At 50.9% G+C, this 24,576-nt stretch overlaps 1 protein-coding gene across 1 annotated transcript in view; it reads right to left on the minus strand.

The window, feature by feature from the left end:
- VAC14 (VAC14 component of PIKFYVE complex) overlaps positions 1-24,576 on the minus strand; it is a 107,717-nt gene that overhangs the window by 49,015 nt on the left and 34,126 nt on the right. The window contains exons 11-13 of the mRNA XM_084756664.1: positions 21,493-21,637; positions 21,198-21,263; positions 1,999-2,155 (exon numbers count right to left, since the gene is read on the minus strand). Of these exons, the coding sequence (XP_084612790.1) occupies positions 1,999-2,155; positions 21,198-21,263; positions 21,493-21,637 (368 nt within the window). The remainder of the gene's footprint in view (positions 1-1,998; positions 2,156-21,197; positions 21,264-21,492; positions 21,638-24,576) is intronic.

Genomic DNA, 24,576 nt, shown 5'->3' on the forward strand with positions numbered 1-24,576 from the left:
AGCTGCAGATGTGCACGTGTGAATGCATCTGCCCAGAGGGTCTCACAGCCCTCAGCTCCACACATGGCTCAGGCAACTTTGTGGCTCCCAGTACTGTGGGTAGGTGAAGGAAATCACAGTACTGGCTATAGGTACTTCTCTGGGATTCTTCCTAGGACTGACTCTATTCCCATTAGGGATTTTTTTCTTTCTTTCTATGAATTCTCAATATCCCTGCCTGAAGTGAGCCATTTTGATAACCTCAGCAGGCCGGAGTAAATGTCTCCACCCCTTCAGCATCATTTTGGTGAGGCGAAGAGCTGAGATTCAGAGCTCTCGGCCATGTAAGTTTCCTCAGCTCTTGTTTCTAAGCAGCAGCATGCTTTTGATATCCCAGGGCCCCCAAGAAACCTGCAAGACCCCAAATCGACGATGGGTGCCCAAAGCAGTTTGTTGGCTCATACCCTCAGTAACAGGAACCCACAGCCAACTTCTCTGTGCTCAGGAGCAAGAGTAGACATGCTCACAGATGAAGTGAAAGACCAGAGGGGCCTGCAAGTCCCAGGTAGCCCAGTTGGCCCAAGGCTCACATACTCCTGCTGTCACCCTGAGGACGGAGAAGACGGCAGAGTGCTGTGTCCTGGAGAGGAGGGGCTGAGGGCCGTTGCAGGGCTGCTGCTTCTGGGCGCCTCCCTGCGTCTTCTACCCCATCTGAGGAAGAGCCATCTCTCCATCTTAGCTCCCATTACCTGTTCTGCACCACCACACGTGGGCCCTGACATCACGTAGGCTGGCTGTACATGCTGACTTGGAGACAGAGGGTAGAGAATGAACCCTTTTGCTGAGGGACAAGAGGCCAGAGCCGTAGCAGCGGTCCTCGTGTCAGGATATGGGAGCTGTTTCTTTGACCACAGCTAATGACTGCCCAGGGGAAACTGGTCTCCTGAGGAAGGAAGTGATGGCATCCTGGGGAAATGGGAGGGAGGGAGGAAGCCAGGCTGCTGCTAGAGTCCCTCACTCTCCCCATCAGGCAGAGAATGCAGCAGGAGAGCCTGAAGCCTGGGCTCCCATGTGCTTCCTGTTGCAGGGCCTGCTTTGTCATGGAGGTATCCGCAGTGCATGGCCTTTTGTGATTTGACTTGGCATATCTAGGGGTGCAATGAGGCCTGTGGAGCTCTGAAAACACTCTGAACTTCTCAGACACTGGGCCATGTAAGACACTGGGCATGCTGTCTGGCCAAACATGGATTTCTACTAGGGCGGGGCAGGTGTAACATGGGCCTGGAGCAAGGGCTAGAGCACCACAGAGCTGCAGGAGGGACACAGCTCCTGAAAGGCTGTGTCTATGTGAAGCTAGTGAGGTCCTGGGTCTAGACGGCGCAAAGGGCTCAAGGGACAAAGGCCTGGCAAACATCCAAGACTCCCCAGGTCATCTCCCTCCAACCTGTGTCCTTGGGCCTTTTTAAGGCTCACCTGGCTGAGGGAGGTGGCCTCTGCCTGGAAGGGGAGGAGCTGGGCAGTACGGCCAGGGAGAAGAGTTACTTGCCTTCCTGAAGGAAGCAGAAGAACAAGCACCAGGAATGCCATGGCTACCTTCACTCGCAAGGACAGGCCGGAAACAGCCTGTTTGAATTATCCTGTCTCTTGCCTGGGCTGCCTGCCATGTAGAGAGCTATTCTGAGCTTTGGTGAGGAGGAAATGGCTGCCTAGTTTTCTTCCACCTGTGAGACCCAAGACTGAAGGGCCTGGCTGGCTGCCTGCCTGTAGAGAAATTGCCTCAGAGGGTTTTGTGCTTAGTCAGTAGTTCAAAAGCATCAGAAGTGCAGAAGATGAGGGGAAAGGGTTGTAACGGTCTCTCTGGGGGACAGTGGAGTGTGAGCCAGGAGGCAGCAGGTCTGCCTTTTGTGGGGAAGAGAACGGGTAGGCCATCCACTGACCCTCACGTATGATGACTTCCTGGTCCAGGATAAGACTCAGTTCCAGCATTTCTCAAGCCAGAGCCCTCAGGGAAATACTTACTGGGAGGATTTAGTAGGTTGGCTCTGCTGGAGGTGGGCACTTGAAGCTCTAAGTGGCTGACTTGGAGGTCAGGGCCATCAGGTGCGCCTGGGTCATCCGTCTGGCCTGCAGGGGAGGAAGCAATTTCTGCCAGCACCTCCAGATCCTTCAAGACAACCTGGGGAGACAAGCGGAGGATGAAGGACAAACTCCCTACCATGAGCTGAGCTGATGTGGTAGAGGTGAGGTCAGCCAGGAGGAGTGGCTTGCAGGGCAGGAGGGCCTGTGGACCACGTGCTGCTGGCCTGATGTGAGAACCAGAGCCCAAAGCTGTGACAGGGCTTGGGCAATGTGGTAAAGGTACGTATTAAGAGCCACTGATGAGGATGCCTAGAAAAGGAGGCTGGTCATCTGGAGAATCTTTTCTCCACAGCCCCCCTCTTTGGTTTTGAACAAGGATTAGAGAGGGTGGGTTCCTTGAGATGCAGGTCCTGGGCATCAGGGTGAACTGTACACAGGATATATCTCACAGTCTCTGTACTGTTTGAGGCCTTGGCCCTGCCCATCCCTGTCCATAAAACAGCTGTCTCTGCTGAGGGGACACCAGGCCACCCAGAATCCAAAGGTCCCTCTATGCTTTGGGTGTGAGTTTGGCCTCCGGTGCTAAAAGGCTTCCTAACATCCAGACAGGACTTTCTCCCAAGTGTTTCCACTTAGCCTTAGGTAGGACAAGATCTCTTCAGCTGTTTACTAGCCTACTCTTCCAGGGAGAGAGGCACATCACTCTGGGCCATATGCTCTTTCCCCTAGGGCTGCCCCTACAGTGCCAGTGGCCCTGGAAATTGCAGAACTATAGGATGGCAAAGTCCGGCCCATTGTGGCATTATACAGGGGGCCATAGGGAAAGGCCAGGGACATGCCCTGTTGGGAAGGCATCCCCATGGATGCATGCCCCTTTGTGTGAGTGTTATCACTTCAAGATGGGCAGTCTACACCCGCCCCTGGCTGCCTGGCCCCCCCCCCCCCGCCCAGAGCTCCTCCCACTGCATGTCCTGCATACTTTCTGCTCTCTACTTATCAGTTCTGAAGAAAGCTTGCTTCTCTAGGACTAACCTTGGCATCCAGCACATATTGAGGAAGCATCAGCGGACAAAAGGGACAATTGTGCCTTTTACTGGGCTACCTTGAACACAGATCAAGAATTAACCATTAAGTGGTAAGGGAGGAAGGGGGGAAAAAGAACTATGGTAGGTAAGGGGACCAGTGGAAAAGCTGCAGAGCTCTGTGGGCGGGGCCCTGATAGGTTAGCTAATGGAATATGGAAATACAAGGTCAAGATGAGTTAATATGGGGTTTCTTTTGGGGTGATGAAATGTATTGGAATCAGATAGTGCTGATGGCTACAAAACCCTATAAGTTGATCCTCAACTGAAGATGGGTTATATCCTAATATACATGCTGCCATTTGGAAATATCATAGTGATGAATGTAGTCCATACATGCATCCTGTGAATCCTGGAGGTCAGCAACACAGGACACTGCAGACCCTTCCCTTCAAGATCACAAGACTGACTGGGAGCTGCCCAGCACCAGAGTACACAAAGCGTGGTGAACACCTGTGATCCCCTCATCAGAGTATACAAAGTGTGGTGTACACCTGTGACCCCTCATCAGAGTACACAAAGCGTGGTGTACACCTGTGATCCCCTCATCAGAGTATACAAAGCGTGTACACCTGTGATCCCCTCATTAGAGTATACAAAGCGTGGTGTACACCTGTGATCCCCTCATCAGAGTACACAAAGCGTGGTGAACACCTGTGATACAAAGCGTGGTGAACACCTGTGATCCCTGCATCAGAGTATACAAAGCGTGGTGAACACCTGTGATCCCTCATCAGAGTACACAAAGCATGGTGAACACCTGTGATCCCTGCATCAGAGTATACAAAGCGTGGTGAACACCTGTGATCCCTGCATCAGAGTATACAAAGAGTGGTGAACACCTGTGATCCCCTCATCAGAGTACACAAAGCATGGTGAACACCTGTGATCCCTGCATCAGAGTATACAAAGCGTGGTGAACACCTGTGATCCCTGCATCAGAGTATACAAAGCGTGGTGTACACCTGCGATCCCTGCATCAGAGTATACAAAGCGTGGTGCCTGTGATCCCTGCATCAGAGTACACAAAGCATGGTGAACACCTGTGATCCCTCATCAGAGTACACAAAGCGTGGTGAACACCTGTGATCCCTGCATCAGAGTATACAAAGCGTGGTGAACACCTGTGATCCCTGCATCAGAGTATACAAAGTGTGGTGTACACCTGTGATCCCTGCATCAGAGTATACAAAGCGTGGTGAACACCTGTGATTCCTGTATCAGAGTATACAAAGCGTGGTGAACACCTGTGATCCCTGCATCAGAGTATACAAAGCGTGGTGAACACCTGTGATTCCTGTATCAGAGTATACAAAGTGTGGTGTACACCTGTGACCCCTCATCAGAGTACACAAAGCGTGGTGAACACCTGTGATCCCTGCATCAGAGTATACAAAGCGTGGTGAACACCTGTGATCCCTGCACCAGAGTACACAAAGCGTGGTGAACACCTGTGATCCCCTCATCAGAGTATACAAAGTGTGGTGTACACCTGTGACCCCTCATCAGAGTACACAAAGCGTGGTGAACACCTGTGATCCCTGCATCAGAGTATACAAAGCGTGGTGAACACCTGTGATCCCTGCATCAGAGTATACAAAGTGTGGTGTACACCTGTGATCCCTGCATCAGAGTATACAAAGCGTGGTGAACACCTGTGATTCCTGTATCAGAGTATACAAAGTGTGGTGAACACCTGTGATCCCTGCATCAGAGTATACAAAGCGTGGTGAACACCTGTGATTCCTGTATCAGAGTATACAAAGCGTGGTGAACACCTGTGATTCCTGTATCAGAGTACAAAAAGTGTGATGAACACCTGTGATCCCCACACTTTGGAGGGAGAGGCAGGATCAACTTGGGGTTGAGGAGATGGCTCAGTGGGTAAAATATGTGCCATGCAGGCAAGAGGACCTGAGTTTGGATCTCCAGCATGCATGTAAACAGTTGGGCACAGGGAGGGGCACATATCTATAACTCTGCTACTGGAGTGCGTGAGACAGGCAAATCCAGGGTGCTTGCTGGCCAGCCAGTTTGGCTAAAATGTTGAGTCCAGGTTCAGTAAGAGACTCTGCCCCAAAAAGGTAGAGAGGACAGGCAAGATGGCTTAGCAGGTAAAGCCAATTATCATCAAGCCTGCCAACCAGAGACCAATTCCCAGAACTCACAAGGTGGAAGGAAAGGTCAACTACCACAGTCATCCTCCGATCTTCATGTACATACATATGCCATATGACAATGGAAAGGATACATATGCATACATGTATGTGTGCACATGACAATGGAAAGGATACACATGCCACGACATGTATGTGTACACATGACAATGGAAAGGATACACATGCCACGACATGTATATGTGCTCATGACAATGGAAAGGATATGGTGTCTGAAGCAGGAAAGTGGTTCTATCAACTCAGGTAACAAGTCAGGGCCTTACCCTATACTATTGGGATGTCACTTTTCTTAGTTTCTGCTTGGCCAGCTTTCCTGTACCCTTCCTGAGGATCCTTTTGCCTGCTGACCCTTTCTGGCCTCTTGGTCTTCTCCAAGATATATCACAACTGGCAATGCTCTTTTTATTTTTTTTAAATAATTTATTTTTTATGTACATTGGTGTTTTGACTGCATCTATCTGTATGAGGGTGTTGGATCTTTTGGAATAGAAGTTACAGACATTTATGAGCTGCCATGTGGGTGCTGGGAACTGAACCAGGTCTTCAGGATGAGCAGCCAATGCTCTTTTTTTACATTTTATTTTATGTGCGTTGATGTTTTGCCTGCATGTATGTCTCTCTAAGGGTGTCACATCTTGGAGATACAAACAGTTGTGAGCTGCCATGTGGGTGTCAGGAGTTGAACTCGGGTCCTCTTGAAGAGCAGTCAGTGCTCTTAACAGCTGAGGCATCTCTCCAGCCCCCCAGCCAATGCTCTTAACCACTGAGGCATCTCTCCAGCCCCCCAGCCAATGCTCTTAACCACTGAGGCATCTCTCCAGCCCCCCAGGCAATGCTCTTAACCACTGAGACATCTCTACAGCCCAGCACATGATCTTAACCCCTGCACCTTGGCCTCTGCTAGGGTGGCCATGACATTACTCATACAAATGCCGTCTCCACTGTTCCCTCACCATTGAGGGAAACACTCTCTAGGCCCTGCCTGAGCTCCTGTCCTGCATCAGGGCTGTACTCGGCACTTGGCTATAGGATGGAGTCAAAGCCACCTTTGCCTATGGCTGTGAGTAGAAGAAGCAACAAAAGCAATGGCCCCTGCCAGGAGCTCATCATTGCCTGTCTTCTCATGCACTTGGAATAGGTTCTAGTTGCTGAGTTGTGGGAAATGGATTTGCAGTGGCTGGAAAAGATGGCTCTACACAGCCCTGTCAGATGGCAGGAGCAAAAGCTGGCCTTTGTCAGGCCAAGAACCAGTGGATCCTACGTGAGTCTGGGTTGCTGGCCTAGGGCTCTGTTCCCTGAAAGAAGTTGCCAGCAGGCTCTCTGCTCCAGGAATGGAAGAGACAGAGGGAAGAGGGTGTGGTGGGAAAGCAGATGGCACAGTTATGCAGAGTTTTGAAAGAAGAAGCAGACCCTAGCCCACTACTATCTGGCATTCCATTTCACAAGCAAGTCATTTCCCAAAGGTCAGGGGTAGACAGGGAAACTAGATCTGGGACTTGGAGCCAGGGGACAGTGTGGGGTGACTCACCCAAAACTAACAGCAAGACAAGAAGTAGCCAAGAGTTAGACAATAATTAAACAGTTTCCATAGGGGTACTCCCATTCCTCGGTGTTACCAAGAGAACTGCAAACATATGTTCGCACAGACACTTCTATGTGAACATTCACACCAGCTGAACAATGGGAAGGCCCCTCTCGTGATAAATGGAATGTGGTATATCCACTCCATGGAATATGACCTAGTCATAAAAAGAAATGAGGAAGAGAGTAAACGTACTTGGTGTATAAACCTGATAAGCTGTAGGGTACTTTGTAACCCAATGTCTCCTATTGTGAGATGGGAGACGGAGACAGGCGTGCATAAGCAGTGTATCAGTAGAAACAACAGAGACTCTGGCTCAGTAAGACAGAAGGTAAGGACTGACTCCTGAAAGAAGTCATCCTTGATTATGGCATGTGCACGTAACACACACACACACACACACACACACACACACACACACACACTCTACTGGCCTTTGTCATAAACACTTTCTAAGTCAAAGAAGGTAGACACAAAGACTACGAACTACAGTGATTACACGAAATGTCTAGAAGAGACAAATCTGAAAGAAGAAGATACATTTGTGGTTGCCACTAGTTACGGGTGAGGCGGCTAATGGGTACAGTTAGTTTCTTTTGGGGAAGGGTTGAGGGATGAAATGTCCTGGAATTAGGCAGCAGTGATGGTTGTGCAACCTTGTGAAAACATCTTAAAAACTGCTGAGTTTTGGTATACGAAATGTACTAAAAACCTAAGAACTAAGCCAAAATTTCAAACTGGCATCTTAACTCCCAATCCAGTGGCACGGGCAGAGAATTCACTATTGCTTTCACCAAAAAGTATGAGCAAGCAAGGCTGACTGGGGCATGGTACAGATTATACCAGGCCACCACGTGCAGGATCCCTGACATCAGTATAGGTACACCACACACTAGATGTCCCACAGGAACTTCCTCCCATCAAAGACAAGGAAGAAGGGCCCGGACAAGATCATGTCTTCTGGAGCAGCTCGAGAGCCAGGCTACAAGGGACAAGGGGATCAGAGGAGCAAACTGTACTTGCTCCCGGTCAGAATTAACACTCAGTCACCATCAGTGTCACCTTACACTCTACCTGAGGAATCTGAGATTTGTACAGTCACCAGCTCAAGATAAAGAGTGACTGCTTCATACCTAGCTCTGGTCTGTAAGCCTAAGCCTGCTAATAAAACTACTCAGGCTTTGTGGCCTGGCATTCCGGACCCCCAAGCCCCACCCTAGACCAATCAGTGTCATGCGAGGCAGCCCCCTCTTCCTGACACCTACTGAGTAGCTTTCATGGTTCAGCTCTGACTAGAAGAGACACAGGGCGAGACAAGGCAGGCTCTGCCGGAGCCACTGGCTATAATAGGATGCAACATTAAACATCTACTGAAGGAGAGCCTCTGGGCCTCAGGAATCAGCAACTCGGTCTGAGGGGAGCCAGGAGCCTTTGGAAGCACTTGATAAGGGGTGTGTGTTTGTGAGCTTGAATGTCGGGGGCGGGGGCAGGGGACATCTGAAGCAGTCTCTTAACTAGCATAAGCTGCTTATGGATGCAGAGAACAAGTTGGTAAGTTCTAGGAAACAAAGCTTTTTTTGCTCCAGAGAGGGACATGGGGCTAGAGGGGGTGCGTAGTCAGAAATCAACCTCAAGCAGTAGGCCCCAATGGGTGTCATAAGCTTATGAGCCACACAAAGAAATCTGGGCTCCACTTTGCAGGTAATGGCATCTGTTTTCCTGTATGTACAAATGGAGGCTTGACCATGCGAGGGGGTCCTGAAGACTGTGAGACCAGCTGCGCTCTGTGCCCAAGAATTCACCTACCATGGACAGAAAATACTAGGTGACATGCATCTATACAGGACATGCGAAGGCTTTTTTCCTTGTCTTATTTTCTAAACAACGAAGCATAACATTATTGCCATAGCATTTAATTGTATTAGTTATAATATGTCACCTAGAGATGGTTTAAAGTGCATGGAACAGTGTATGTAGGTTACATGCAAACAGTGGAAGGGATATGAGCACTTCCAGACTCTGGAATCCAGAGGGTCCCTGAAGCATTCCCTATGGATACCAAGGAACAAGGGGACTTCACGTGCAGAGCATAGAAAGCAGGCAGAGTCTGACTTACCACTCTTATTATAAGACTTTTAATCCCAATACCAAGCTGGTAATGCCCTGGCCTGGTGATGAGGTGGGAACGGCAGTTCACATCAAGGTTTTCTCATGAGAACGTGCACCACCCCTCTCTGCATTGCTGTCTCCTGCTCACTGGACAGGAGAACAGAGCCAGGAAGGCTGCACATGTTGCATTCAGAACTCTTATTTTAGAAAGTTTAATATCAAATGGCAAATGAATGCAAATTACACTTCAATTGCACAATTAAAGCCGGAAATGTTGTCTACAGGTTCCTTTGGTGATCCCAGCCACTCTTCCTGTGCTTACAAAGCAAATGATTTGTTTCTGGTCCTAGGGACTGGCAAAAAGCCCATAGCCCTGCCCGTGGCACCACACATACACAGGTGTACACACAATGAACTGCCCCTTCCTGTCCCTTAAATAGTCACAACAGAATGGAAGGGAAGGGACTGCTTGAATGGAGGGCAAGCAACGCCTTACGATGGGTACTGGGCAGCTGCTGTGGGCTAGACACTGGCCCTCTGACATTAGCTCTAGTGATCAAGGCCCATTGCTAAGCTTTTTCTCAGGTGACACATAATCCCCACTTGGATCTTAAGGCTTTGAAGCAACAATCAAAATGAAGATCTGGCCCAAGGAGGAGAGCTACCGCAGAGAAAGGTCTTGTCTACAGGGGTGATGAGAAAGATGAACAGAGACAGCAGAGGTCTGTCCTTCTTCCGGTTAGAACTGGCTTTGAGTCTGTGCCCAGGACAGGGCTCTGGTTTTCTTCACTTCCCTGGAGACCCTGCAGTCCTTGGAGTGTGGAGAGGAAGCTGTGGGACAAAGATCCCTCCCTGCTCAAGGACCCCAGAAGGCCAGAAGGAAAGGCCCCAGTCTTGCCCCACCCCCAAAAACGCAGATCCAGTTCTTCTGCCAGTAAGCAGGCTGCCTGGGCCCATGCCCGTGGCTGGCTTGGAGTCCTGGCTCTGAGGATGGGACTAGCTCAAAGGAAGCAGGAGGAAGCCACACCAATTAGTATGCGCTACACAGCATTTTTTGCAAAATGAATATAAAACACTTGTGCTTTCTTTTTCTTGTGAGAGAAAGAAGAGGGGAGGGAGGTTATAAGAAAGCAATATTCTGCAGGAGCAGGAGCGCCTGCCGTTACCATGGCAGTGGGTGGGGGTGGGGAGGGCCCATCAGCTGGTCCCTGGTTCTGAAGTGCAATGTGCTGCCTTGACTCCTTGCTGGAGTGCAAGGGTCAAGGTTGAGGACCATGAGTACAGACAGCATCTGCCATGGCGTCTCTAAGGGAAGTCTTAGGAGCTGGGGGGACGGAACTTCATATTTCCCAAGGGGTAGACAGCAGAGAGGAGAAAACCAGGGGATTCCTAAGATGATCCCCCTTGTTGGAGACAGCTTTATAGGATCAAGTGGAATTTTCTATATAAGACAAACGTGGATACTGTCATCTGACACCCTCAATTTCTAGCAGCCAAGGGTAGTTCTCTCCTGGAATGTGCTGTTATCTTTCACTGGTCTAATGGGCATCCACTACCCCAACACCCATGCAGAGCCCAGCTCAGGAAAGGATGTAGGGCTGAAGGCTCGCTGCCCTTCCAAGGCTCTGTGGCTGCTCCTCTGCCCCAGCTGGTAAGGCTACAACCTGCAGGAAAGCACTGCAGGTTCAAGTCCCCACAAAGGGAGCCTGTCCTTGCCTCCAATCACTACTCTGGCTCTGAAGCCCCAGGCAATCACTTGGCCGATTCTAACCTGCAGCACAGGGGAAGGAAACAGAAGATGCATAGTGTGGAACAGCTGCTGCTAAAGGAATGGATGGACAGGTGTCCCACTTTAAGGTACCCACTGAGTGTTAGGAAGCATTAAGAAGCTCTGGATTTACACAGGCAAGCGCTAGCTGAGGCTCTAGATCGCAACCTGCTCTGTGACCAAGCTCCTTGGAAGGGGAATCTTTTTCTATTGTCAGGACATATCCAAACTGTGCTCTCTCCAGCACTGCCTGTGAGGAAGCTGCAAGCATGTTCCCAAGAGGCACACTTTGTACTGGCGGGAGGGATGGATGCTGCTCAAGGCTCTAGAAGCTGCGCTCTGGACAGTAGCAGTCAGTGCCAAGGAGTATCTGAAGTCTCTGACCTGAATGGCTGGCTGTAGTGCCTTGCAGGTGATCTGGGTCAGGTTAGGCTGTGCCTCATGCTGTGAAGCAAGGCTGACAGGAAGGGTAGAGGCACCGAGGCCTGGCTTTCACAGGAACTTTGGGTTCCTTTTGTTATGAGGGTATAGCTCAGTGGCCAGGCCTCCTCCATCCCTGACCACATACAACTTGGCTCTTGCTGCCCTGGGGCTTGGGGAATCAGCCAGAGAATTCACCCTAGGAAGCCAGACAGAAGGCCAAGAGCAGTGGGAAACGCACCCACACCAGCTGGCACTAGTGCTGGAGGCCTCCACCCTAGACACAAGGTAAATAGGAGCTGAAGAAAGCAGGAGGCAGGCTGGCATTCCGAGCAAAGCTGTGGTCTACATGGCACCACACGAACCCTGCCTTCTGCAATAAGATGAACACTGACCCAAAGGAAAAAGCCCAGAATTTGGGTGGGTAAGGAATTTTGTCCAGGCACGGACACACTTTCTTTCCCATTAGAAAACCATTCAGGTTGCTCTTTGGTGTCTTGGCAAAGCAAATTCCAGCTGTACACATGCACAGCTCACAGGTAATGATGGCTGACTCTGAGCACATGTCCTAGGGACTTAGGCAGCTTTCCTTCCCTCCTCAGAATGGTCTTTGGAGGTCTTTTCTAGTGGCTAAACCTGGACCATTTATACAAAGGCCAGTACCTAGTGCTATTGTTAGTGCAGATGATGCTGGTGGTTGCCCCTCTTGGGATATGCAGACAAGAAAGGCCAGCATAGGGTAGGATCTGATCCCCAGCCCCTAAGGCCCAGGCTTTCCTTCCTGCTGATGCAGCCATTCCTACCTGTAGTGTCCTGAGTTCTTAGCTCTTAGGGTTGTACATTCTCTCTCAGATGGCCAGCACACTGAGTGTAGCTGGAGTGATGCGCATGTATACACTTCGAGTTCTGTCACCAGGTGATGAGTCCCTGCACTGTGGTAACCAGGAGAGGAGAGGGCTCCTGACTACCCCAGGGCTCTCTTTAGCCGTGGCTTACTGGAAAGAGAGGGCTCCTGACTACCCCAGGGCTCTCTTTAGCCGTGGCTTACTGGAAAGAGAGGGCTCCTGACTACCCCAGGGCTCTCTTTAGCCGTGGCTTACTGGAAAGAGAGGGTTCCTGACTACCCCCGAAGCTCTCTTTAGCCATGGCTTACTGGAAAGAGAGGGTTCCTGACTACCCCCGGAGCTTTCTTTAACTGTGGCTTACTGGTACGCTTCCCAGAGCACCCACCTAGCCTGAGAGACAGGGACAGGGCCGGGTGGGACCAGCACACTGCATAAATTTGGTTGTTTACCTTCTTGTAAAATGTTTCTGAGCATCGACTCTGGGCTTGACAGACTTCTCTTACAGCCCACAACTAGTCTGACATAATCAAGAGTGATGAGTGCAGGCTGGAGAGATGGCTCAAAGGTTAAGAGCACTAGCTGCTCTCCTAAAGGTCCAGAGTTCAATTCCCAGCAACCACATGGTAGTTCACAATCACCTACCATCATAAGATGTGGTGCCCTCTTCTGGTTTGCAGGTATACATGCAGGCAGAACACTGTGTACATACATACATACATACATACATACATAAATAAATCAATCTTAAAAAGAGTGATGAGGGCTATGAGGGGATATAAAGACAGAGGGGTCCTGACCCAATCTTAATGTGCAGAAGGTGTATTAGGAACAGAGACAGTCAGAGAGAGGGATGGAGAGAGAGGGAGAGAAGAGAGGAGGACATGGAGAGAGGAGGAAGGAGAGGGAAAAGGAAGTGAAGAAGAGGAGAGGAGGAGAGATCTGACCAAACTTGTTAACTTGTCTGGGTTCTTTGGAATTAGTTTCCTCTCAGGTAAAATGGAAACAAAAAACCTCATAGCATCCTCTTGAGAGGCTGTGGGAAAGATGAAGCCGAGTGCTGGGTACAGGCCCATGACACAGTCTATGAGCAGAGTGAACTCTGTCACCCATGGGGAAATGGTCCCTTTCTGGCCAGCGTCTTGTGAACCCGCAGGAAACTGCCACTCAAGCTTAGCTTTCCAGAGGAGGGAAAAACAACACAATTTGGAAGAACACGTGACTTCTAAAGATGCCAGAAGCCCAGAAGCGGTGTGTGGGGCATGGGGTGAGCACAGGGGGTCATGGCCTGGCTACTGCCTCCATGACTACATGGAAGAGGGCACGGGGCTGAGAGCGGGGGTTCCAGCTTCCACAGAGCTCATGCTGATCCACAGCTGTGGCTCCCAGTCAGACATGTGCACCAGAGACAGTTTCCTGGAATTGTGTGAAAAATGCCAGTGCCCAGGCAATGAGGGTACAGCCTGAGGGCACAGCTAAGGGGATCTGGGGCAATGCCCAAGAAGCTGGCTCTGAGAACCACAGATGGTAGCCTGGTTGGATGGTGCTGCAATGCTTTGCCGCCAATTGGTTGGATTTTGGCCTCTGAGGGCGACCACTTTGGAAGTGGAAGGCCTGTGTCAGGGCCAGAGTTTACTCAGCCCTTTAAGCAGCTCAGTTCCCTAGCCCAGAAGAAAGCTGAACCCAATGGACCCCCTTAGTTTATGCCTTCCTCACCTCTGTGAAAGCAAGCTTGTTTTTTTGCTGTCCTTCTAAGCCCACCATCACCTTCCAGCAGGGGCCAGGCATTGGCCTTCTGTACACTCCACTGCCTTCAGATTTGGTTGCCTGCTTGCCCGTCTGTCCCATGGAAGTATCTAGACATAAACTAACTCTTCTGGGCACAAAATTGGCTTTGTGGAGTGGGATGGCTACAGGCTTCCCGCGACTACTTGGGTCTCTCTTCACTTTAGGGTGGCTAATGGAGAAACTGAGACTGTGAAATCTACAGTGAGTAAGAGCAGAGGCCCTCTAGACAGACACACTGCTACTCTCAAGCCTTGGCAATGACCTGTTGACAATGACTCAATCCTCCTAGGTTCCTAGCAGTGGTTTTAGTACTTTGCTGGGTTGTGGGGTGCAGGTACTGAGGAACTGAGATGGGGTGGGGGTGTCTAGCTGTCTGTGGAGGAAGACACGGGGATGGAGACAGAGCTCCAGTGTCTTTCTTTTGCTGGCTTGAAGCTCCTATTGCCACTTGGGAGAAGAGGGAAGCAGGAAGCTGCAAGGTGGATGGTGGCTGAGTAGGGACATATAGCATGTAGTGACTGCTATGGACAAGGCCCCTGTGCCACAGTGGGAGAGAATCCCAACCCCGCCATCTTCTTACATGGAGGAGGCTTCTGGCTGGAAGAATGGAGCTCTTGGCCATGACACTAGCTTTGCGGTATGGGTGGAGATTCTAACCTTACTGGGTGATCTGATTACAGAAATCGGAGGAAACGAGGCAGCAGTGGAGGGCTTGTTTTTGTTTGATTTGGAGAGCAGACACAATGAAAACTGGAGTGAAATAAAAACTGAGGCAAGGGACTGAGGAGGAAAAACAAGTCCCATTCTTAGGGAAGACTGTCCGCCTTTGAGCACACAGCATTGGTATTCTAGGGAGTTGGAGAAAAGGCCACACAGAGTGAGAGCTGGAAAGGACCAAAGATAATCCAGTCCAACTTCAGCATCTTAGGGAAGAAAACTGGTCCGTGGAGAGCTGGGTGGCATGGGGTCAGAGGCCTCCTGAACTCTGAGACCTTTGGTGATCTCAGCCATTGGCCTCAACTGCTTAGAAAGGAGGGGCGAGAGCCTGGTCTGAGCCTGGAGTAAAAGACCTGCCAACTCCCTGCCCCACGTCGGTAGTTCAGAGGCAGCCCATAAGGCAAAGGGGAAGGGTCAAGGTCAAATGCTCAGAGGGAGAGGGCACATTTATAACTGAAGGCCAGCCAAGGACAAAATCCTATTAGGGCCACAAGAATCCAGGCCCGCATGGAACTGTTCCCCAATTTGAGCTGCCCCCTTTACAGGAGAGTGTGGGGCTTCAGAGCATCCAGAATCAGATCTACCCAGCTTCCAATTCCAGCTCTTGGCTGCAAGACCTCGGGTAAGTATCTTCCTTCTGTACAGACCTCCTCATAAGTCAAGCTGGAGATCTGAAACCATTCTAGGACTAGTGGGCAGATTTGCGGAGGACAGGAGTTGGCACTAATTGATGCTGTGAAAACCTAGCATTACCTGGGAGACAGGCCTCTGGGTGCCTATGGGAGATGCTCTTGCTTGTTGTATTAACTGAATAGGAAGAGTGGCCCGTTGTGGGTGTCGTTCTTTGCGCAGGGAATGAGAAAGGGAACTGTTCAGCAGCATGCATTTGCTTATCCCTTTCTGCTTTCTGATTGTGTTAACAGTTGTTCCAAGCTCCTGCCTTGACTTACCCTGCGATGATGGACTATATGTACCCTTGAATGTGAGTTAGAGTAAACCCTTTCTCCCTTAAGTTGCCTTTGTCAGAGTATTTCCTGTCACAGCAACAGGAAAAGAAACGATGACATAACAGACAGACACAGGGGAACATCAGACCTATTTATGTGCCCTGTCTTCTCACAGGCACACTGCAGGGTGGTTCTTGAAGGAGGCTGCAGTGAGGCTAACAGAGGGGCATCATTGGCTCCTCAGGATGCCTTCAGTAGAAGTGCCTCTATTTCACTACAAGCACCTGTTTGGAGGCAGATCTTGTGAGATGGCTAATCTTCAATTTGAAGTCTTCCTTCTGGGGACAGATTCCAGTCACCTTGGAAGCTACAAAGACCATAGCCTTCTGTTACCATTCCTCCCAAGAGCTGTCGGCTTTGAGGGGGACTTCATGTCAATGTCCCTGTTATCACTAACAAAGCAGGGAACCCCAAGCTCAGGTGGCTGGCTCACTAGACTCAAGCGGCAAGACTCCTTGATGATGGGGAAATCGACCTAGTGTTTATGACTGTGATTAGGCGTACTGAGAAGGAAAGAGACCCAATGAGACGACAAGGCTGCCTGGTCTTGAGACTGAGCCAAAGGTAGCCCCAGCTAATGCTCACTGGGTATTTAAAAAAAAAAAAAAAAAAAAAAAAAAAAGAAAAGAAAAAGAAAAAGAAAAAAGAAAAAAGGAAAAAGAAAAAAGAAAAGGCCTTCCCACCAAGCTTGATGACCTAAATTTGATCTCTGGAACCCATTTGATAGAGGAGAGAACTGATTTCCACAAGCTATGCTCTGACCACTACACACACAGACACACAGAGGAATAAATGCAAACTCAAAATCCAAAACAACAACAAAAATCCCAGCAAAGGTGGCCTCCTCCTGATCTGCTCAGGGCCCTAGAGTGGGCATTTGCCTGAAGAGGCCACATTTGTAGGGCTACCTCAGCAAAGCCTGAGTTGCTCCCTCACTTACAAATGAGCCCTGAGAGGGTCTTTTGGCAGTCTGACTTGGCCAGGCAAGCCCTCTCTCTCTTGAGGGCCAAGAATCTCTTCAGCTTTCTCCAGAGGCCTGCACCATGGAAACAAGTTTAACTTCCTAACCTCTACCAGGGGTTAGGTCTTCCTCAAATGAGGTCCAGGGCATAGCAGGCTCATCCCTGGGGCCCCATCCCAATGGTGAGAAACCAAGAGGCTCAGAGTTGGAGACTAGCTGGAGAGGCAGAGGTGCACCAGTGAGGACAGCCAGCGGCTCAGGATGCCTAACTCTGCTTCCCTCAGGGCTCTCTAGGCAGGGGGTGCTCATAGGTCTGGGTACTTGTGAGACATCCCGTCACGCTGAGGACAGGAAAGGCAGTGATCTGTCTTCAATTGAGGACTGTCACTGTACTTGCAGGGAACTCTGAGAGCCTTTATAATGTTCTCAGGTGCCTCGGGTCTACTCCTTAGACCTCCCCTTGGGTGCGTGAAATCCCCACAGACCGCACCACAGCTACGAACACAGCTGACACACTTACAGAGGGTGCCTGTCACTTTTTGCTGCTTTTGCACCACTCACATCAGGCTACAGTTCCTGTCAGCAACTTGCCTTGATGGTGACTTTGAAGTTAAGCGGGGGGGGGGGGGGGGGGGGGGGGGAAGCAAGGAGCCTCTCCTGGGTTGGCAGTCCCTCCTGAGACCTGAGATGCTGAGGCAGGGTATGCCAAACATGCCCCACTGACGAGAAGACGGGCCCACAGCAATGTGGGACCTGCAGGGTCTACACTTCCTGGTCTCAGAAAATTTGCTTCTGAGAGAGACTATGGCTGCTGTGGTCCTGACTTGTCTCTGCCAATGATGATGTCCTTTTTCTTTCTCTCCCTGGATCTGAGGCAGCCAGCTGCAGGCCTTTTCAGCTACCATGAGAAGCGATGTTTTAGACACTGTGGAACATGCTGACGTCAGGGCTCTAAGGAGTGAGGCTGGCATAGAATGCCAGCTTCAACCTAGGGCTGCTGTGGAGGCTGAGGGAGGGGAGGAAGAACATGGAGGGGCACTCTCCACTTCCCCACTCCCCTGCCTGGCTTTCTAACACACAGAATACATGCTCCTCAGCCTGCTCTGGGCCCCAGAGGCAGGACGGAGACAAGCAAGAGCACTCTCTGTTTAGGTTTTGGCTGTGAGCAGACCCAGGCCGAGGTCATCTGAGGAGCCTGTTTACTATGGGGTCCTCCTGCATCCTGGGCTCTGAGATGCTGACGTGCTCATTTAACCCTCTGAGAAGCCCAGAGAGAGGCGCCTTTGTTGTTTTTCCCTTATGGGAACAGGCTAGCCTACCTGCTATACCTCAGCCAACCATTAGGTGGCAGAGCCTGGACTGGACTTCTGGACGGACTGATGTTAAAAGGCCTGTGTCCCTGGCCACCAAGTCGCACTGTCACTCTGTAGGAGAACAGTACAAGGAAGGGACACCATTCCAGATCATGACAAAATAAAAAGGCTGTTAACTTCACTATGAGACCCTGAGGTGTTAGTGGAGGACAAGGTGACTTCCTGGGTATAAGCCTTGCTCCTAGGCAGGGGATTTTGAGAAAGCCAATTTCTCAATAGGTGAACTTAAGAGAACAGGAAGGAGGCTGTGGTGGTGGGCAGGGTCTGGTGAGAGCGGTGTCTGTGTTCTGTCTACAAGGCAGGTGTGGACTTCATTAGCCTCATTTCGTGGTTCCTCATGCAAGACAACCACTGAGGACAGCCCAGAGGTAGGAGTCTGCCCTGCGACTGGAGGCCAACTGTCCAGGCTGTCCACATTCACTCAGAGGGCAAGTAAAAGCCTTTGTTTGTATGTGTGCTGCAAAATGGAAAATGATATAATGTCCTTCCAGGTCTCTTCTAAGACTGACTGCCCCACACTCCCAGGAGAATTCTAAATGTAAGCTGAGTGGCACCTATGCATGGGAGGTAAGGGTCACTCAAAGCCTCTGGACCCAGCCAATCAGGAAAGCAGAGAGGGCCCAGTCTCCAGGCAGAGTTCTCTCAGCGACGAGCACCTGACACCTGGCACCTTCTGGGCAGGGGAAGCAGCAGACTCTAACATGGACGTCCATCAGGAAGCTCTGAGCATGTGCCCTGCATTCCATGGTGGGGAAATCAGGGTCACATTCCTCATAAAAAGTAAGTTATATTGCATCTGTAGCTAAAGGGAGGATTTCTATCCAAGTGCCAAGAATACTAATTTGACACCTGCAAACTGTTTCTGACAAAAAGGGTTCAGACAATGTCTACAAGGAGCAGGAGGCAAGGAGGAAACACCACTTATTCTGCATAAAGGAAGAAGAGACAATGGATGCTAGAAGGGCGTGGCCTACCAATCTGTCTCCATGGCAGAATCGAGGAACAATGGCAGACAAGACATCCTAGTGAGGCCATAGGCCAACAGGACTGCAGAATACAGTGGGTGGGAGTGAGCTAGCTCTCTAAGCTCTGTCCTCCCCATGCCCTGCTCTTGCATCATCAACACCTGGGTACACAATGTCTCCTGAGGGTTAGTGGCGCTAAACTACAGTGAGGAATATATGGGTCTTTCATAGTAGAACTGAGAGAAAAACACCTGCAACACAGATGACACACAGATGTTCTAGTATCCAAAGGGCTTCCTCATATCAATAAGAAAAGTGGACAAAGGATTTAGGGCTAAAGTGGGAGGGGCCTTTTCACAATATAAAACCATTCCATACTGAACTAAGAATCCGCACAGAACAAGAGCAGAAGGCCAGTGATCCCTCAGACAAATTGGGGGGAGATGGGGCGATCCTGGTTAAACCCAAGTGCCCACGCCCTCAGGTGGCTTTGTACTCAATGGGACACAAGCATGGGAGTTAAGCAGTTGAAGAGATGGAGCTTAGTTTCAAACAGAGCTGGTTTTGAGTTTGGGCTCTAGTTGTGGGCAACTCCCTCCTTCCCCCCAGGACTGCTCTGAGGGTTCTCCATTTTCCACAGCCAGAGTCCAGCATGGTCTGTGAACCTCAGGGAGCTCCAGTAAGGTCAGAGCAGTGCCTGGAAAATTCAGAAAACCTACCAGGGACCACTTCCTAAATACCCTACAGAGAACCCAGGAGGAGCCGACTCCCACTGCCAGGTCCACAGTGTGTCCTCAAGGTCAAACAGACGGGCAGGGGACACTCAGGAACAGGATCCTGGTGAAGAATGAGAGAGTGCAGCATCAACCTGACTCACCGGTGATTATCAAGGTCCCCAGGGCCAAAAGGCAGGAAAGCTGCCATTCTCTCATAGCACCAACCCCCGCAAGCTGTCCCCAAGACCAGCTTTATTCTCTTCTCAGGAGGCCCACAAGATGTGCCCCAAAGCCCTGACAACATTTAGCACTTCAGCAAATCGAGTTTCCACAGCTGCAAGCTGAACAGAGCAGTTTAATGGACTGTATCTCCTGTGCTCCCACTAAACAGGCGCGCACACAAAAGCCAATTCCAAGCAAAGGCGGCTGGATGGGATTAAACAACTCAATTTAAAGGACTGAAAATTCAGCTGCTTCCAGTGAAGTCCCGTGGAAAGAGGCAGCAGCAGAGCCTCCCCCCTTTCTTTTTGCTCTTAACTGTGGGCCCAGCTCCTTGGTGACTCACTCCCAGCTCACAGGCGGAACAGTGCCACACACCCACTAGGGTCTTAAACCAAAGAGGAGTTGGGGGAGGGGGAGAGAGGAGAGGGTGTATGTGTGCAGGAGGAGCCAAGGGTATGGATACACAGACCATCTGTTTGGGATTTTTCTGAAAAGGTAGAGAACCTGAGAGGACCAGGAGGGTGATACCTGCCCCGCTGGCTTCTCTCATCAACCCAGGTTCAAGACAGCAAGTTCTGGTTGTGGGACAGTTAGTTGCCAGGGCCCTAAGTGAGCCTTGTACCAGCCCAGGGGAGACTGAGCCGATCATTACAAGGAAGTTGAGCAATTTCCTTTCTCCCACCCCCAACCCCGTCAACCCCACGCTCCTACTGGGTAAGTCATATGCCTTCTGTCATGTGGACACAAGGCTCTGCCCATCTCTCACAGTGACCGAGAGCCCTAAGAGGGAGAGGACTACATCACGGCTTAGACCAACAGCATCTAACACATAGCCAACTGATGTGGATGATGGAGGACTGTCCCTGCAAACAGGGATGCCCTGCCCCGTGGCTGGGAGGCAGGGGAGCCCTGAAAAGAAGCCCCTGGTCGAATTCTGGGGCAAATGATGCCAAAACGAAGGCAGAGAGTGGGCGTCTTCACACAGGCCACCCTTTCCTTTACACACTGGCAGCTTGTGATCACCCCAATAAAGCAAGGCTTTGGAACCAATTTCAAGTTGGTGGCCCAAGTAGGATGCAGGTGAAACAGTACCACAACACAGGTATTACTGCTGTCCTCATCAGACGGAGGAGATGGAAACTGAGACAGAGGCGTTTTGGCAGCAAGGCAGGGCTATACCTTGTCCCCAAGGAGGCTCACCCTAAAGCCACATTCATAACTATGTTCCAGGGAAAACAAACTCAGGCAGAGCTACTAAGTCATGTCCTGTCTCAAGTGTTCCAGAAGGGCCTGCAGAAGAACATCCTTCCTCAGAATGCTACATGCGGTTTTAGTTTAAGAACATATCAGCCGTCTAAGCTGTGAGGACCCACACAGAACGCTGAAGGAAGCCTGGGCTTGGGGACCTACCTCATCAGATTCATCAGATAGCGTCTGAAGCAGGATGGGGAAGAGGCTGTCTGTGTGCCGGAACATCTGGAGAGCAGAGAAGGAGGTACTTGTGAGGCTCCTGCCCTAAGACTACTGGTCTGTTACTCCCCCTGCCCCTCCCTGGCTCACAGCACCTCAGCACCTATTACCCTTCTGCTTGCCAGGCGTTCCTTACATGGCCATACTGCCTACACTGAGTGTGGGCAGGTGCCAGAGACCCAAGGTGGACCTCCTGCTGGCCACTGGCCTTCTGTGGAGCTGGGTCCAAGCTCACCTTGCGTGGAGTTTTGATGTAGAGGTGGTAGAGCCACTTCAGAACGGCAATCCTGGTCATCATCCCAATGGTCGTGTCACTAAGGTGGCAGTTTAGAACTTGCACAATCCCGTCCAGGTGTAGGGTCACTGGAGCACGGTCAGTGCTGTGGGCGAGACCAAAATGAAGCCTTGAGTCTTTCTCTCCTCATGAGCCACGGCACCCCGCTGGGCCTGCACACTCAGAACCACATTCTACCCCATTGTCCTGGGGACTGGCAGGCAGCTAAGCAGACGGCATTCACTTGGCTCAGCGCAGAGGCTCCAAGGAGGGCTTGCTTCCCTGTTTGCTTCCTTCTCCCCTTTATGAAGGAGCACAGTTTGGGTGCAGCAATGCTGTCCCCATGTGGAGGGGAGGGCTGGTGGACTCCTAGTCCTGTCATCATCCTCGACCCAGCACCAGCCTGACTCTCACAGGCAGGCTGCCCACGCTGAACCTCAGATCTCGACATCTGGACGGTTAGCATGACCAGGCACAAAGACAGACATTTTACTGATGAAACCAAACTAAAATGTCCAATAGTACAATGACAGGTCCCTGAAACACTCCAGGGCACCCAAGACCCTTCATGGGTAAGTAGAGACCATCAGCCAAGCGAGGATAGGGACTGGCGCGTCATCTTGCCACCCTTGCACTGGGGACAAGATTTGTTCTAGAAAGCAGCAGGAGGGCTGCCTTTGAAATAGAAATGCTCTTTGGAACCAGAGATGAGGTAGAAGCCTGCCTGAAAGAAATACAAGTTTGTTCAAGGCAGGCCCAGAGCACCCACACACTAACAGAAAGGGCGCAAAGCAGCCTGGTGAAGGCCAAGTGCTGCTCAGAGACTGAGAAGCTCTGCCCAAACTGGCTGTCCTGGAACTTGCTCTGTAGACCACGCTGGCCTTGAACTCAGAGATCCTCTTGCTTCTGCCTCTTGAGCGCTGGGATTAAAGGCAAGTGACACCACGTGGTGGCACTACTGTGAGGCTGGGTTTTCAAGATGGGGACAGCATAGGCAGGAAACTGCAGGAGGTGGAGAGCCCTCTTCTACCATCGCACGGCATCTCCCCAAAGTGATGGCGCTGCAGCCTGCATCTCCCCAAAGTGATGGCGCTGCAGCCTGCATCTCCCCAAAGTGATGGCGCTGCAGCCTGCATTTCCCCAAAGTGATAGCGCTGCAGCCTGCATTTTCTGAGTACTGGGGCCAGGCAGTTCCACTGTCCACCTATACAAAATGGTCTTTCTTGGCCTTTCCAGGCTGGTAAATTATTCATCTGCACCAGGAACTTGATGGCTGTGCATTCCTCATGAGCCTGCAGACTCTGAAGCTCATATGCTAGGATTTCTAAGGGGTGTGGTTCTATAACCGCTAGGCAGAATTGCTGTTTAATACATGTCGGTGTTCCCCTGGTGCCTGTTTCAGGGTTGAGGGCGGGCATTCCATTCTCAGGGGACTGGATGATCTCAGTATGTGACACAGTGACAGAACCCAGAATAGAGTCTTTGCACAGAGGAAAGCAGCCACCGCACTTTCCCAGGAGTCACATGGCTAGGAGTTCCTGACGGCTTTTGAGCATTTCAAACTGTCAAGGCTTTGGCAGCAAGACAGGCAGAGCCAGGGTGGCAGAAACAGGGGCCAGTCAAGCCCTTCATCACTTAGTCTTGCTCTCTGTCCAACAGAAACACAACTGAGACTCGGATGGGCTTCCATGTTCTCTAGCTGCCAAGTGAAATTAACTTGCATGTTTTAACTAAGCCACGGCATTAGCATATCAACATACAATCAATAATATGAACATGAAGATCCCTAAGGAGATGCTCTACATCCTAGCCTTTGAAATCTAGAATGCATTTTCTATCCCAGGTCTGGGGGCTCGACAGCCATGGGTGCTACTGCAACCAGCCAGCACAGCCATCTGTGTTGGTTCATAGGACTTCTTCATACCCTGCCTCTCCCTGCCGATGGCCAAACTTCCTATCTCGTGTCCAGTCTTGCTTTCCTGCATCCTGCGCTGGCCTTTAGTGGAGCTCCCTCGGGAGTGATGCCTGAGGCTTGGCTCTTCTCTTTGGGCTGCAGGTCTTGTGCCTACCTTGGGGTGAAGTAGATGCCTGCCATAGCCCATGCCTTAACGATGCAGGTGGATATCCAAGGGTAGCTGCCTCCTTCTCAGCCATTCTTCGAAAGCCCTGCCCTAAAGTTTGCAGTGGGTACTTTTTCCAAGAGGAGCCACAGGGTATTGAGGATGCTGTCTGGGGGCCCTGTGCCTCAAGACCATTGCCATATCTCAGCTGAATCAGCCATTGCCAGTTCTTGCAGGTGGTTGGTGCCATGTCAAGTCCACACAACAAAGGAAAACTGGCAGCACTGTGAATCCTGACATTCTCCAATGCCCCGCCCCCCAGCAAGGTGTCAGCCTCATCCAACAACCATTTGGTCATGGAAGGGACTGTGAGGTTTATGCACTCTATCTGCCAATGTGCAGAGGAGCAAACTTGGCTCGAGAGGCACCAAAGCCAAGAGGCCAAGGGCTGAGAACTCATTCTCTTAGCTGGACACATCCTTCTGGGTCCCCGTCCCTTGGCTAGCTCAAGGTGAAGGTCATGGGAAGCAGCTGCACACTTATCTTAGTGGCTGGCAAGAGTAGGGTCAGGATCCCATCTGCCCTTGAGCAGGCAGCTCCCAGATGCTCTGCTGGGTGGTGCTGACTGCTGAGCTCTGCCTGTGCTTGTGGGGAGCTGAGGCTGTGGGATCTTCCCAGAGTGGGGGTGGGGGTGGGGGTGGGAGTGGGGATAGGGTTGGGGTTGGGGGTAGGGTTTGGGTTGGGGACGGGGGGTGGTTGTACAAAGCGATCTGCTTTCCTCTGCTAGGCCAAGCCTGCAGTGCAGCATCTCGGCTCTGGCTAACCCACCATGAACAGAATAGTGCTCACAGGAGGTTTAAAATACATTTCTATACCGGTTCCAAAATGTCTAGACGAGCCACTCTTGAGAGCTTCTGAGTTATTTCAAGGTGTCTTCAGCAAGCATTTTTTTCTAAAGCATCTTATAGCAAGTCTTACATGAACA

The sequence above is a fragment of the Acomys minous genome (genome assembly GCF_964271855.1).
Source record: "Acomys minous genome assembly, chromosome: 14".
Taxonomy (NCBI): Eukaryota; Metazoa; Chordata; class Mammalia; order Rodentia; family Muridae; genus Acomys; species Acomys minous.